The sequence below is a fragment of the Pteropus vampyrus genome, unplaced genomic scaffold (genome assembly GCF_000151845.1).
Source record: "Pteropus vampyrus isolate Shadow unplaced genomic scaffold, Pvam_2.0 Scaffold179, whole genome shotgun sequence".
Taxonomy (NCBI): domain Eukaryota; kingdom Metazoa; phylum Chordata; class Mammalia; order Chiroptera; family Pteropodidae; genus Pteropus; species Pteropus vampyrus.
In genome coordinates, this window is record NW_011888960.1 from 1,758,297 (window position 1) to 1,774,575 (window position 16,279).

The 16,279-nt window shown below is 53.2% G+C and overlaps 1 protein-coding gene across 2 annotated transcripts in view; it reads left to right on the forward strand.

Moving 5' to 3' along the window:
* Positions 1 to 6,980, forward strand: part of NEURL1B (neuralized E3 ubiquitin protein ligase 1B) — a 29,363-nt gene extending 22,383 nt beyond the window's left edge. Inside the window, exons 3-4 of one of the 2 annotated variants that reach the window (XM_011370973.2) lie at positions 1,631 to 1,756; positions 2,130 to 6,980. In XM_011370973.2, the coding sequence (XP_011369275.1) occupies positions 1,631 to 1,756; positions 2,130 to 2,374 (371 nt within the window). In that variant the 3' untranslated portion in view covers positions 2,375 to 6,980. The remainder of the gene's footprint in view (positions 1 to 1,630; positions 1,757 to 2,129) is intronic. The other variant, XM_011370974.2, reaches the window with a different exon arrangement.
* Positions 6,981 to 16,279: the final 9,299 nt, after the last annotated feature.

Below are 16,279 nucleotides of genomic sequence, written 5' to 3' on the forward strand. Positions count from 1 at the left end.
CGAGAGGACGCCCTTCCAACCAGTGCCCCGCGGATGCCCATGTTGCATGCAGCACGCTTTGTCCACGGCGACCTACGTACCCGTGGGTGCCAGGGCCTGGCAGGCTTTCTGCAGCCTGTATAACTGTCGGTGCAATTTTCGTTTCCGTTTTTATGGTTTATTATCTTTTACATGTGTTATGCGTAGTAAGTGTAAGAAAAATACATCTACACTTAAAAGAGGAAGTAATAACACGGTCCACAGAAAATGGATTGGAGGCTTGAAGCACCCTATTTTGAGCTGATTCTTTCCTTCATTTATGTCACATATTATCACAGAGCACCCACGAGTTGTGGGCCAGGTCCTGGGCCCCAGGATGGGCCAAGGCAGAGGACAGGACACAGATGTCCCAAAGGGAGAGCTGACCGGTGCGATGTTTGCCGTGGCAGAGGGCTCCTCTCCCGCCCTACGGAGTTGGGGCAGTGGTCAGGGAAGGGCACCAAGGAGCACAGCTCCATTTTCATGGTTCAAGAAGTAAAATCCAAATCCAAATGATAACAGAAACGAACATGTCACGTTACCTCATTCCATTTTGTCCTCCCGGTGACCATATGAAACTGGTATCATCGTCTCATCTACAGGAAAGGAAATTGAAGCACAGAGAGATTAAATGACTGGGCCAGTCACATAGCCAGTCAGTCACATAGTTGGTCAGCCGTGAAGACTTTGGGCAAATCGCAGAGCCTCTCTGAGCCTCAGTTTCCTTCTGTGTAGAAAGGGAGTAATTACCTGCATCCTGAGGTTGTGAGGATGAAATGACGAGGTACATATAACGCTCTCAGCAGGTGCCTTCCACCTACAGCAGGGGTCTCCACCCCCCCCCACCCCCCCACCCCCCGGGCCATGGACCGCTTCTGGTCCATGGCCTGTTAGGAACTGGGCTGCACAGCAGGAGGTGAGTGGCGGGTGAGGAAGCGAAGCTCCATCTGTATTTGCAGCTGCTCCCCAGCGCCGGCATCGCCGCCTCCACTCCGCCTCAGATCATCAGGCGTTAGATTCTCATAGGAGCACCGGTCCCTGGTGCCAAAAAGATTGAGGACCACTGGCCTACAGCATATTCAATAAGTAGTGATAGTAACAACAGTGACTTGTCTGGCTAGGTGTTGAAAGAATGTCATCAGGATCTCATCTGTCTTTCTATCTCAGAGTTCACTTTCCTCTGTTTTGGCTTCTCAGGCAAGCCCTACAGTGCCAGGCTTACCTCCCAATGGAACGAACCCTTTCTTTCCCAAGTTTGAGTGTAAGTTCTAGTACACACCTCTTTGGCCTTCATCGGCTTACATGGCCTTTCCTGAATCGCCATGGAGACCAAAGGGGTGGAAGTTCTTGGCCTGGCTTGGATCATGTGAGTGAGGGTGAAGTAATGCCCCCCAAAACCAAATCCCAGTATTGTTTCTGAAATAAATAGGAAAGGAGGCTGCGTGGGCAAAGGACGGAGCTCACCACACCCATACGATTCCATCAGCCCTTAGCAGAACCCTGCCAGATAGCTCTTGTCCTCCCATTAGGCGGACAGGGAGGCTGAGGTGCAATGCGGCAGAGACCCAGGGACCAGCTGCCACTGTCCCTCATGGAGTCTCTTTGGTCTCAGGCACCCTGCAATCCAGCCCTGCAACCACATCTCCATCAGGGTCCCTGAGCGGCTCCCAGGACGATAGCGATTCTGACATGGCCTTCAGTGTCAACCAGTCATCCTCGGCATCCGAGTCATCCCTGGGTAAGGAAACACACAGAGCGGGGGTGGAGGAAGGGGCCGGCGGCCGGCCTGGCTCCTTTGGCTGTGTCAGCACCTTCCTGGGGTGCAGTAGGGTGGCCAGCTTTCCCCCTGCACCTTCTTCTTCCTCAGCTGTGCTTTCAGCTGGAGGGAGGAGAAACATCCAGACATGGCATCCCACAGGGTGAAAATGGGGCTTGATAGTTGGGATAGGAGAGTAGGAAAAGGGGCAGGGCCCAGAAGAAAATCCAAAATTGGTGTCTCCCAAGATTGTCCCCCATGGTTCCACCACAGACGCTGTCTTCTCGGGGTTGCCCCTGGAGAGCACACCTGAGGACCACATTATTCAGGTCTGTCCTGTTCTCCCTCTCTGCAGTGACGGCCCCCAGCTCCCCGCTGAGCCCCCCGGTGTCTCCCATGTTCTCCCCACCAGAGCCAGCGGGCAGCAAGAATGGCGAGTGCACGGTGTGCTTCGATGGCGAAGTGGACACGGTCATCTACACGTGTGGACATATGTGCCTGTGCCACAGCTGTGGCCTGCGGCTCAAGAGGCAGGCCCGGGCTTGCTGCCCTATCTGCCGGCGGCCCATCAAAGATGTCATTAAGATCTACAGACCATAGCCTGGCCTGATGACGGGCCTTGGCTGGAACAAGGTCACTTTTCTGAAGCACCCCCGGACTGGGCAACCACCATGGCTGCCTGGCAGTCCAAGGGCAGCAGCCATCTCGTCTGCCACTCTGCAGTGGTGGGCAAGGCGTGATAGGCATGGAGATGAGGCCCCCGGGGTGCTGAGCCCAGGCAAGGGTTATCTTTAGCTCAAAAGTGCTTTGCCCCCAAAAGGCCGTCCCAAGAGCAAGCTCAGGAGCCGCCTGGCAGACCACCCATCCCTCGGCGACTTCTCGGCTGGAGAACAGTGCCCTCTGTGCAATGATTTTTGCTGGGGGGAGGTGGGTGCTGAGCTGTTTGTGTGTGAGAGAAAGAGACAGAGAAGGGAGAGGGCATGTGCAAGGGAATGAGAGAGAGCACGCAGGTGTTTATCCGGGGATCCTGGCTCTAAGACGTTATTTAACACTAAGGAATGTGCCATCTGGAGCCCAGACCTTAGCTTGACTAGAAATTGTTCACTTTCTGGGGTTGTGACGTCAGCTGGTTTTGAATGTATTAAGCCTGCACCTAAACAGAACTCCCTGGGATGGTATAGAAAAGCGACAGTCACATTTTCTAGGAGGAAGAAAAAATAGCTCATTGTTTACAGCTCCAAAGCAGCAACTCCTTGGGGGGAAGGTGGGCGGAGAACATAAAAGAACAATTTGCTCCTTTGGTTTCTAACTCCTTCCCGGAGCGTTTTGATGGGTGCTGCAGCCAGCAGAGAGCTCTGGGCGGTGTCGCCCCCAGAAGCCTTTTCACCCCTCTACCCCCAGACAGCCTAATTATAAGCACACTGCACTTGACTGTCCCTAGATCCTTTTAGTCTGTACCTAGCGCCCCACCATGTCCAAGGAGAAGACAAGCAACAGGTTCTCTTTTCCTAGGGAAGGGAGAGAAGCCTAGAGGCTGGTGACTCACCTGGAATTGGAAAGGCCACTCGTTGCAGGACCCAGACAACTCCCCGCACTTCCTGTTGTAACCCCTGGCCCGCAGGCATCACCAGGGCGACCTGCTGGCAAAGTGCGGGGGAACAGGGCTTTGCAACTAACTGGTCTTTGTTCTGATTCTCAGCCTATCTTCCCCTGCTGATTACTAAGATGTTAATTGATCATTGGGATGTCAACTAATAACTGAGACATTAACCGAAAATGCTGACGTTGGGACTGTCCCCCTTCCCAGGGCTATTTGCTAGGCATTTCCTGGGACCCTGGCCCTGCCGCTGCCCTGCCTGGGCCCCTCTCTGCAGGTTCGCAGACCCACCTGGGCTGATGGGCTGGCCCAGACCTGCTTCTCCCTTCTTGTCCCCAGTGCTGGGCCCCGCATCTTCCCTGTCTCGTGCCGTGCCTTTAGGGGAATCCCTGGGCGCCTCTGTTTTTCAGTTCCCCGTCTATCCAAGAGAAAGCCTTGTACCTGCCCACTCCAGGGCTCCTGGGTGGACCAGCACGACATTCTGAAAGGCCTGAGACACCTTGCAAAGAGCAGGTATTGTTTTTTATGATAATCTGAATCCATTTATCTGTTGATGGAGGCAGGCAAAAGAGAACATTCGGAGTTTCTGAATTCACATGACGGATGTTTGCCGGGTGTCTAGGAGCCCAGAACCCAGCTGGGCTGGGCCCTCGTCAGATCAAGTCCCACAAGACCGTTCGGTGGTGCCTTTGTGATGCTCCAGCTCTTAGGCCACCTGCTGCTTCTCAGTCTAGAAGTGGCCCGTTTTCTGATCTCAACTGCAAAAATGCTACTCTTGCCCCTGCAAGAACCCCTGATAGATTCTCCTGCTCTAGTGGGTTTGGGAAACACGCCCACATTTTAATTTTACAGCAGAATCTTTGGGGGAGCTGCTGGAACCACAGCATTTGCCAAGATAAGAGTTTGAGAATCTAAGCAGCGCTTGGTTCCCCACTAAATTTGTTCATTCCCCCCATGTGCTGGGTGTAGGCCTGGGCCCTGTGTGAGAGGATTCATCACCCTCCCCTCTCTCCCGGACTGTGGTTCTCCAGAGAGCAGTCCCCCTGACTGGCCTGAGCCACAGTCACAAGCTCTGGTGGTCCCAGTGGCCTGGAGGAGCCAGCTCCTCTCGTCTGCCACTTGCCCTTCCTGACTGCCCCCTTGGTTTCCAGCCAGGGTTCTTGGGCAGACACCACCAAGAAACCAGTGACCGAGGGCCTGGACCCACGGTGGACCAGGCTATGCTCTTGGCGACCCATTACCTGGAGCTGGTGGCCTGTCCGACTTGCTCTGCAGCTGCTATAAATAGCCTCCTTGTGTCCAAGGGGAATTAAGGGGGTGTTTATCTTCTAAAAGCAGACATTTCCTGATGCTCTCACTGACTTATTCAGTGCTGCAGAGGGGCTGCCCGCATGGCCCTCTGCGTTGTCTTGAGACAGGCAGGAGAAAGGCAAGGGGACCACTCTGAGGGGGCGGTGGGCCTCCACACAGATCCTGTGAAGCACTTATCACCATGTGGAGGCATGTCTAAGACACCACTGATAAAAAACACACCGTATTATGTACCGTTAAGGAAAAAACGCTGCCAATTTTAACTGTAGGATGCCACAGCTATACAATTAATTCCAATCAGAGATATTGAAAAATGGCGGGGAAAAATGTTACTTAGAGTGGATGAAATACGGTATTATTCCCATTTGTCAGGTCAGAGAACTGAGGTCCCGGTAGTGAAGTGATGTACAATCACAGCAGGTGGCAGAGTTGGGATTCCAATCCGGGAGTGTCTGGCACCAAGCCCCATGCTTTCCGCTGCTTGGCCCAGAAAGCTTAAGACCGCCGGGTTTTCTTCCTTGAAAGTCATATAGCAGCCCCTCAGAGAGCCTGGGCACTCGCGTCTGTGTGGAGGGTCCCAGCCCCAGGCTGCGGCCCCTGTGCCACCCACAGCCCGGAAGGACAAGTGTCCTTCCTTTCAGTCCTACCTTGTCCCAGTGGAGCTGAACCCCAGGGCCTCCTCCTGGTCCCCAGGGTCACCCATATGAGACAGCTTTGGGGAGGGTCCAAAGGCCTCATCCTACCACCTTCCTGGGCCCCCTGAACACCACCCCTCAAGCAGGGCCCCCAGGGCTGGGTGGGAGACCAGAAGATGCCCCTGAGTTGTGGGCTTATGCCTGTTCATTTTGAATCACCAGGACAGTTGGGCTGTTTACAGATCAAAACGAGCTCCTTTTTTCCAGTCCGCTCCCAGAACTGGGAATCTCCTGGGATTTAGCTACTCGGGGCAGCCGCTCCCATAACTGCAGCATCACCCATTGCTCAGCACGGCCTGTGTTCTGGACACAGGAATGGGGACTGGAACTGAAGACAGATCCCACAGGGAGCTTGTGGTCCAGAGTAAGAGATGGACAGATTTGTAAACTTTTATTTGATCCCTCTAGTGTCGGGTTCTGTGCTAGCACGTAGTAGGTACTCATTAAAGGTTTGCTAAAAAAATCAGAAATCAGGTTATGAGTGTTCAGGGGTTTGATAAAACACATGCACACAAAGTCATTCAACAAACACATCTGCTGAGTGCCTGCTAGGTGTGAGATGCTGGAAGGATGGAGCTAAGAGGACAATGCCCTAGGTCTGACGTCAGAGGGAGAGACATTAAGAGGGTAATGAGACATTAGGGGCAGAACCCACTGGGCTTTCTCGGCCATTCTCCTGCCTCGGAGGTCTGTCTCAGCGAGTGCCCAATGACTGCTTTCCAGACCCAGAGCCTCCTGTGTGCTTCAAAAGGCCTCCTCCACATTAGAAATGTCAGGGACCTTGTAGCCGGTGAGCTCCTGCCAAACAGCCTTGAGCAGAAAACCCAAAGTCCCCACCGGTCGATGACCACCCTCAGGTCTTGCCAGGGAGACGTGGGGAGATGGCTATCTGCTACTTTCAGGCCTTGGGACTGGTGGCTGGAAATCAATTCCCAAGTCCCTGGAGAATCCCCGATGCATGCCAGTTAAGAAGGGGATCGTGTAAAGTCAGACCAAGAGGCAGAAACCTCCCACTGCTAGATCCCATCTCTGCCCCAGTTCCGGCAGAGGGACACCGGCTCAGGAACACGTGGCCACCTGGCATTTCTCGGTATTTAATTGTCTCACTGTCTTTTCTAAGTCCCTGATGAAATGACTTGTGCAACAATCTGTCTGTGCCTTATGAAAGTGTCTGTGCACTTTTTATCCCTTTTAAAAGCAACTTTCAAAAGTGGGCAGGGGACTAGCATACATTGTAGTGTTCTATAAATCTGTGATAATCACTGAAATCCTTCTGCATTATGTGTTTGATGTTGGAGTGATGAAGTGTCCGTCCCCCACCCCACCCCCCACTACCTGTGTACAGACCTTTTAAAAAATGACTCTTACTCTTCTTATTTTTCTGATTCAATACTGTGACTTCTCCAATACAGTCTAATCTTTGGGGATCTATAATAAAATTTAAAAACTCGGGGCAAGTGGGTTGGGAAGGGTTTGCACTGGTCCTGTGTGTTGTGGTTTTGTGTGTTGTGTGTTTTGATTTTTTTTGTCGGTTTCTATCTGTTTTATATTAACATGATTTTCCTGTTTAAAAACAAATACAACTTTGGCTTGTTAAAAAAGTCTTTTCGGAGGTTATTTTTTTAAATCACGGTTGTACGCGCTATTAGGGAATGGAGGTGAGGGAGACAAATCATTGCCGACCTTGGAGAAACAATTTGCAGAATGTCTATAGATCCCTGACAATGTTTGATCCTTTTGCCAAGTAAGTCCTGCGAAAATATCTCAAGGAAATAATTCGAATCAAAAGATAAGCTCTCTATATAAAGATAGAGCATTGCAGCACTATTTATAATGGTAAAAAGAAAAAAAAAAAAAAAAACACTATAATCTAACATTAATGTCCAACAGCAAGGTTGTTCTTTCCAGAACTCTTGGTCACCAGTGACAAAAACCAACTAGCACTGGCTTGAGAGAATTAAAAAGCTCAAGCAACTGAGAAGTCCAATAGCAGAACCCACTTCTGGTGCAACTGGGTCCAGAATCTGAAACGCAGCTACAGGACTTGGTCTCTCCTCCTCTCATTCTGCCGTCCTTTGTTTCGGCCCCGTTCCCAGGCAGGTTCTCAAGACATCCAACCTCACGTGTCCATGCTCCATCCTGCCTGTCAGCATCCCTGCCTGGACCAACCGAGATCACGTGCCCTGCCCTGACCCAATCACGGAAGCCAGAGAGATAGGGGCCTCTGATTGGCCAGGCCCAGGACACGTGCTCGGCTCCCCTGAGTAGCTTCCCCAATAGAACTGAAAGCTGAGAATCACAGCCCGCGGGAGAAGTTGGAGCAACGCGGGAACACCGGGTTGGCAAAACAACAAGCGTCTCTGTAAGAAAGGTTAAACCGTGATACAGGTACAGACCCAGTCCATGGCATGGGCCGTGAAGCCGGACAGCCTGGGCCTCACCGCGACGTTGGGCGAGACACTTCAGTTTCCTCAGCGGCAAAGCCAGAAATACAGGAGCTCCCGATTTTAGGGTGGGTGTCAGCATTGTTGAGATCATGCTGATAAAACGTGCTAGGCGCAGTGCCTGTCGCTCAGCAAAAAATCCGTAACACGGCAACATCTTTATGTTCAAGTACAGTGGGAAAATCAAGATGTGAAACTACAAACGCTTTGACCTCGTGGGTGTAAAAAGAAAAAGAAAAAAAAAAAAAAAACAGTCCCCAAATCTGACCATATGTTGGAATGACCAACAGAAAAGAAGCAAACGCCCAGGCAAGCAGTAGCTGGGGCTGGGCCATGGCCTCGTTGGTGACCTTTCCCCCTTGCATTTCCCAAATTTTCTATAATGACCGATTACTGCTTTTAATTTAAACTTGTTACTTGGAAAAATTATCTCCCTACTCTGCAAAACACAAGGAGAACGGCTGGCCCTTGCTGGAATTCGTCAGGAATTCCCAGGCTGATTATCTGAGTTTGCGATCCAAATTTAGTCATGGTGGAGATAAGGGCCTGTAAATGTCTGGTGGAGGCCAGGCCAGGCTGACCAGTTTGGTTGGTCTTCCTCCAGGCCAGCCTTTAGGGGTGGAGCCTTGCAGTGCTATCAGGAATGGGGGTAAAGGAAGAAGTTGAAGGAACTGCACAGGTGTGTCCCCCTGGCTGGCTAGAACAGCCTGGCTTGTTGACACTGTTTTAGGAGCAGTGGGTGAGAGAAAAGGACCATCGTTCATCAAGCAGAAGAAACCGTGATTTCCCCACACTCTCTGAATGAATCTTCACAGCAATGTGTGTTTCCTCATTTTACAGGTGAGAGAACCAGGGTCCCTTCAGAGTAGAAGCAGGTTTTGACCCCAGGTGTGCCTGCTCCAGAGTTAAGGCAGCATCTTTCAGAGGTACATTTCGTACCCTTTCCCCCAGGCCTCACTTAGGGGCAGAGTCTGCCCAGAACCCAGGCTCCTTTCTCCCATCCTAGATAGCACCCACTTCTGCTGGGCCAAGGGACACTTTCATAAGTGCCATCTAATAATTGAGACTCATTTTTAAAGTAAAGGCACTAGGGGCGGGCATATTAATCTAGGCTCTTTTGGTTATAACTCAAGAAAAAAATCTGACTTAAGAAACACCTCATACAGCTCAGTAGATCAGTAGATCAGTTCTTGCTGGCTTCAGGAAAGGCTGGATCCAGGTGTTCACATGATGGGATTACGTATCTACCTCTGTCTCTCAGTTCTGCTTTCCTCTGGGTTGACATCACTCTCAGGCCAGCTCTCCCTTTGTGGTAACAAGATGGCCTCTAATCATTCCTAACTTATAACTTGCCAGCTTAGCAACCCTGTAAAAAATTTTCAGGAAAAATCCCAAGGCTGTCTTTCCTTTTACCCTTTGAGTCGAAAATCCAGTCCCTGAACTACTTACTCCCTGTCACATGCCCACACGTGATTTAAAACACCAGGTATGATGACATGGCTCTCACCCTCAAGAACCAACCAGTCTGGAGTGGAAGGCAGACCCATAGACAGACATGTTCAGACCAGGGCAGGTCTAGAGCCGCTGAGATGGACTGAATTCAAGGCATAAAGGCCCTGGATCATGCATGATGTAATGAAGGCGTTCTTCTCTCTCTCTTACTAATGCCCGGGCCACGCTCTCTGGCACATCGTATTTCTCCTCTAAGCTTCCGTATACGGAGCCTGTGCACTGACTCTCAACACCCCTGCTGCCTGAAGCGCAGCCTCAGAGGAGTTTGGGGATAGTATGTGTCTTTTCCATCTTCCCTGTGTTCCTGCAAGACAAATAATCCTCCACAAGAATAGCGATAACAACGACTCATTTAGTGAACACCTACTGTGTGCTGAGGGTATCCATTACATCGCTGAATCCTCACGACAGGTCTTTGTGGTAGGTCCATCATTACTTTCATTTTATAGGACGGAAAACCAAGACTCGGAGACACTGAGTAGTTTGATCCCGCTCTGTATGGCCTCTCAAAGACAAAAGGATCTCTTCTCTTTCTTTTTGTAATTATTTTCCAGGATCTAGACTGAGTGGCTTTCAAGGGCATATGGGCCTGGAATATTCACGCTCGTGATTTCGCCGACCCCACCAACGGCCCATCAGGTAGGCGTTATCCTCCCATTTTACGGATAAGGGCGGAGAGGCTGCGAGCTGCAGAGCCAGGATCTGAACCAGCTCTGACCCTTGCCTCGGCATCGCTGCCTGTCTGTGGGTAAACTGTTCAAAGCGGGAGGACCGGGACGAAGAGTGGGGAGGAGAGGAAGAGCTGGGAGGCGAAAGACGAGGAGGGGAGGAGGCCAGGCTCAGGCTGGGCCCTTGACCTACACGCGGCCCATCAGTCCAGCCCCGGAGACGGGGAGTCTTTGCCTCTCCCTTCGGGCTCAACTCTCCTGGCTCTTAGAAGCTGGTTTTGGCTCCCACACAGGGACATGGAAAACATGAGTATTCCAGGCATCCACTGTGGGAACGGAGACCCGACCTTGGCTGTTAGATGCACCCAGGGGAAGCTTCCAGAAACCTGGGGGCAGCTGCAACACAGAGTGCCTCAGGCAGTCTGGTCCCCTCTCCTCAGGCCCTCCGCTCCTGGCTGTGGCCTGGCAGGTCTAAACCTTTCTTTCTCTACTGAGAACATCAGACTCCCTCCTGCCTCCTCTCAGCTGCCTGGGGAAAGCTTCAGCCATCAGAGGGGTCCAAAGAGCCTTTTGGGAGTTGGCTGGAGAGGCCTCATTCACGTGCATACCCTGTCCCCAGTGAGATGGGGCACTTGCCCCCCCAAGAGGCCCAAAGTTTGCATGCACGTGCCCCTGGAGTTGTGCAATGGGGAGGCCCCCCTCTCTGTGCCCCACTTCCCTGGAAGCCTCTAGGTGGCATCTGAGGACCACATTTTAGGTACTTAGCGGGCTGCGTCCTGATGTCTCAGCTCAGCTCTGTGCAGGCATTTCCAGTGTGAGGGAATATCACTTGCTGACCACTGAGTCAGCGGACTCCTGAAAAATCCGAGTGCCCGCACCGAGCAGACAATGAATGATGTAGGCTCACGATCTTGTTTCCCTAACAACACATCCTTTTGCTCAGCTTGCCAGCCTCTGCTTTAAAACCCCCGCCTTACCCTTCCCACCTTGGAGAATGTCTTTGGTTTATGCCGAAGGCTACATTCTCTGGTTTGCAAGTCATATCAGAATGAAACCCTCTTTCGTGCCTCAGAAGAGTCCTGTGGCACTTTCCCGCACAGCAGCATCTACAGGTGACCAGGACAGGGTCTCCCAAATAGCAGAGCCTTGGGCTTTGCCCCTTCAGCCAGCGTGGAATTTTTGGCATTAGACACCTTCTTCCCACAAGGAATGAAAGTGAGGGGCCGTCAGATGGCGGGGGCCCGAGAGCCTCTGAACTTGCCCTGGCCCCTCGCCCCTTGCTTGTGTTGGCTGCCCATCAAGAATGCTGGCCCAGGCCTGGGAGGCTGACCGACCTCAGACTGCAGAGGGGACGTCACACTTGTGCTCAGCTCCCAGGAGCAGCTCCACATTCCAGGAGGGGCGTGGGAAGGGCCAGGCCTCCCCGAGCTGAGCTGAGCTGAGTGGGGAACTGTCAGCAGCCTGGCGGTCCCCACAGCCTCAGGCACTGGCCCAGGCCCCCCTCGGTGTCCCCCAGGGAGACCCACCCGCCATGGAGGGATAGAGAGAGATGTGACAGAAGATTGCCACCGCCCCCGCAGGACAGAAATGTCGGAAAGCTCCCAGCGAGATGTCGCAGGCCGGCCCCATCCTCCCCAGTCTCCGGTGCTAGGTATATATATATATATAATCTCCTCTCCATTATTCTGAGCAATTTCTGTTCTCCTTAAGCCTCTGTCCCCCGTGATCAGGAGTCCCAAGGCTGTCTAGATTCCCTCCAGGGCCATCCCTCCAGCCTGGCCTGGCTGTCTCTCTGCCCCGGGGTTGTTTTAACTGGAGTTGTTCTTCGCAGAGTCCCCGTACTGGGGGATACCTCCCTGAGGAGGTCACACAGGAGCAGGGCCTTGGAGGGCGGGCAGCAGTTGGCCAGCAGAGGTCGGCACGGGCACGCCCTGCGGAAGGCAGCTGCCCAAGCATGGAGGTTGCGGGCCGCCTGTGGCAGGAGCTGCCGAGGGTGGGGCCGAGGTCCCCAGGGACTTTCCCTCCTGCCATAACCAGCCTCCATCCCTCGCAGAGGTTTCCACCACTCCACTGGCTGGCGGTTCCTGGGCGGCTTCCTCCCCGGGCTGCAGGCAGATGGGCAAGGCACAGTGGAGCAGCCTGTCGGGGTGTGGGTGGGGGGCCTGGAGGCAGGATAGCTGTGTGACACTGGATGAAGGCCCCGTCCCCTCAGCACCCCCTTTCTCCATTCTCCCCAATAAACAGTGAACCTGGGAGTCCTGAGGTCCAGAGAAGCAGGCTTTCCGGGCTCCTCCTTGGGAGGGGTCGGCAGTTTCTTTCTAGAAGGTGGAGCATTGTCGCCCTCTAGTGGTCTTCGTGAGAGGCAGCAGAGACCCGAGATGGAAGAAACTGTGGGACAATCAAGGTCCAGGTGCCAACTGGTCCACCGCCCCACCCCGCTCCCAGCAGATCCTGGGACGTCCCAGGCAGGCTCCTGCTCATGGCCCCATGGATCTGGGTCAGCTTGATGAGGCCACGTTAGGGTGACACTTGGGCTGGGCTGCGGTGACGACCGAGGCTGGGGCTGGGCTGGAGCTGAGGTGGGGGAGGACTGGGGCTGGGATCGGGACAAGTTCCTGCCCCGGGCCCTGCAATACTGGGAGGATGGCCCATGGCCCCTACCTCTGGCCCCCACCTTGGGCCGCTGATCTGACCTGCTCGGTTTAACCCAGACATGCAACTCCGTGAGGCTCATTGAACTAAAACGCGCTGGGAGAAGCACAATAAAGAGAAATTCTCAACACGCTGGGTTAAGTGACGTAGCCAGTAATGAAAGACAAGCACCGTGAGAGTCCACGTGCGCGAGGGCCCTGGAGCAGTGAGTTATTCATAGAGACAGAAAGGAGAAGGCGGTTGCCAGGGGCCGAGGGTGGGGGGGGCGGGGCGAGTCCGTTTAACCGGGATGGAGTTCCTGTTTGTGACGAGGACACACATTCTGGAGGTGAACGGTGATGGTGGCTGCACAGCAGTGTAGACGCACTTTATGCCACTGAACTAAAAAATGATTAAGATGGAGAAACAGACTCCTCGATACAGAGAACAAACGGATGGATGGGTGTTGGATGGGAAGGGGGTTGGGAGGAAAACAGGAGGGATTAGGAAATACAAATTGGCAGTTACAAAACAGTCTTGGGGAGGTAAGGCACAGCATAGGGAACAGAGTCACTAATATTGTAATAACTGTGTATGGCGCCAGGGGCTCGCTTTGGAAATCGTGTAAATGTCTAACTACTATGCTGTACACCTGAAACTAATATAAAATGTTATTGAATGTCAACCGTAGTTTAAACAAACAAACAAATAAATAGTTAAGAGAATAAATTTTATGTGTATTTTACCACAATTTTTTAAATTGGGGAAAAAAAAGAAACCCTCAAATACAGATAAGAAATGGCAATTCTGCTAAAAACGCCTCTTTGGCCATCGGGGTGACCGCCCTACACCGTGTCCCAACCCCGTGGGGCTGTCGTAGCGAGGTAACACACGCTGGGGGCTTAAACCGCGGAAATGTATCTTCTCGCAGTTCTGGAGGCTGGAAGTGCAAGATTGGGGTGCTGTCAGGGGTGGTGTCTGGGCCCCTCTCCTGCCTTCTCACTGTGTCCTGACATGAAGGGCGGGGCTTCAAGCTACGAATCTGGGAACTATCATCATTGCTGTTCAATGCAAGAAGAGTCTGGACAGTGGGAATGGCGAGAACTGACAAGAGGCGTGACCTAAGAGAGTGGGCTGAGCAGGGCCCAGAGAATTAGCACATCAACCCAACACCATGTGTTCCCTCGCCAGCCTCACTGCCAGGGAGCAGGGACAGAAATGGAAGCAGACGTGACAACAGTGTGGCCAGCGTTAGGGCCGGGTAAGCCCAGGAGAGCACGAGAGCTCTGCTCAGGCTGAGGGGGTCGGAGAGGCTTCCAGGAGGAGGGGGCTCCTGAGGAACAGACAGTATGTGGAGAAGAGAAAGGGGGTTTGCCAGGCAGATGGATCAGGAGGTGCAGAGTTCCCGGGGTAGCTTCATTCCAGCCTGGGTGACAATAACCAAAACAAACAACAACAAAACAAACAGAAAACAAACCCAAACAAAAACTCCCCAAACAAAACACATACACAAGGGTATAAGAATGAGCCGGTTTGGAGAAGGTAGTGTTTTTCCTGATAAACTACGAACTTGCCTGGCTAACGCTGAGAGGATAAGTCAGACTGAATCACAAACGCAGAAGGCTCATGCTTTTTAAAATGTTAAGTGCGTCTCCTTGACCCCCTGCTCTTCCCTCCTAACCTGGGCTCTCTCTGTCCCTCCAAAGAAAAGATGCCTCGGGGCAGAAAGCAAAGAAGATGCCAGGACTCAGCCACAATAGATGCTCTAGGACCACGCTGGGTTACCTTGTGGACAGAAGGAATTGAGGATCAGCTCCGTATTCCACACCCACTTTCCATCAGCATCTCAGCACTAATACAAGCCCCTGGAATCTGGCCGTGAACTTGAGGGAGAGGGAACGTCAGTGGACTGGGGTCTCCCAGTGGAAATGAAGTTGTGGGGGAAATAGGCTCATTTCACGCGCGCTGGGGTTCATGGGCTGAGAGTCCTTTGCGGTGTGCACATGCTCCCCTCCCCATGCTCACACTCACACACTCACGCGCACACGCCCGCATCACGCCTGCTCGCCTGCTCTCCATTCAAATCTCACAGTTTCCATGACTCCTCCTGAAAACCTCCTCCGGCAGACCCTACCCCTTACCCTCCCCCGCAGCCCCACCACCGGCCCGGGTTAACATGCAGCCATTTGCCCACTGGTCCCTCTCCTTCATTAAACCATTCCCTCCTCCCCAGCAGGAACTCTTGCAATCCGACGCTCAGCACAGAGTGCAGCTCTTCCGAGTGCTCCGCCCTCACCCCTGCAGACAGTCTTTCCGAGGTGAGTGAGGAAGACAGACCGGGGAGGCATCCACGAGATTTCTGACAGCCGCAGACACACTTCAGGTGGTACCCGCGGGACCATTACTCCCGAGCGAGCGTGTCCTGAGCCTTCCTCGCCTCCCGCCTGCCGCCTTGTTTCACTTCTCCGCGCTCCACTTTTCGGGGGGTTCTGAGAAGGAAGGCGGAGGGGAAGTCACCCGGGGCATGCAGGTCGGGGCTGGGGGAGGCTCGGAGCACCCATCCGCGGTGGGATGTCGGTCCTCTCCCTGGTGACTAGGAGAAACACGTGGGAGAGTTGGGCTCTGTGGCTACTGCTTTTCTGTTTGTCTCTTTGCTGGACTGTGGTCTTGATCCCACAGGGTTTTTCTCAGACTGGACGGTGTGGACCACCGGCTTTATAAGTGTTACATCCTCGAGAAACCACCGCGGTTGGTTCCTGCCTCTTCTACACGCCAGAAGGAAGGATGGAGAGATCGCTTCTTCCTGGCACGCGAGGCCCTCCGTATTTAGTACCTGTCAGCTCTTCATTCAGTGAACTTTACCTGAGCCCCCACGTGTCCAGGTGTAAAAGATCCTTTCCCTTCTTATGCTCTTCGCCTCCATAACATCCCCGTGGGTACATTCCACCTTGGTCCCTGATGCGGATAGCTACTCCTCCTGCCCAGCCTCCATCCCCCTTCTGGACACAGTGTCTCGATTTTCCTCCGGGGAGCTGCCCACCCCACCCTGTGGGTAGGGAGCCTGATCTCATTCTCTTGGCCGAGTGCTATGTGCGTGGCCTTGGCCAATCTGTGCTTCCTACCTCCAACTGACCTCACCCCACCCTAATCCATTGTCCACGTGGCATCTGGAAGGACTGTCTTCAAACATAAACCAGAGTCTGTATTTCTCTGCTTAAAATCCTTCGAAGATTCTTCCGTCAGGGCCAAATCTCCTTACCGAGGCGCGCAAGGCCTTTGCCACGCCAGAATTTCACCTCGAATGTCATGGGAAAGACTCTTCAGGATCAGGCTCTGCAGGCCTTTGTCCACTTCGGTGCCCTGTTTATTTTCTTCCTAGCATTTGTCACGTTTCGTCGGTTTACTTTCTCTCTGACCTCATCATGAGGTAAGCGGAGGCGGAGACATTTCTATCCCGTTCACTCGCCAGTCCCAGCTTCCCCGCCTCTGCATTCCCTCCTTCAAGCAGGCGTCCTTGACCCTGGCTTCAATAACTTCCCCTACGCAGGTGATCCCCAATGCCTTTCTCACCTGGCCACCCTCTGAGCATGGTACCCTGCAGCCTCTGTCTCCTGGACAGCTCCTCCCGGCCACCATCCAGGACCTCC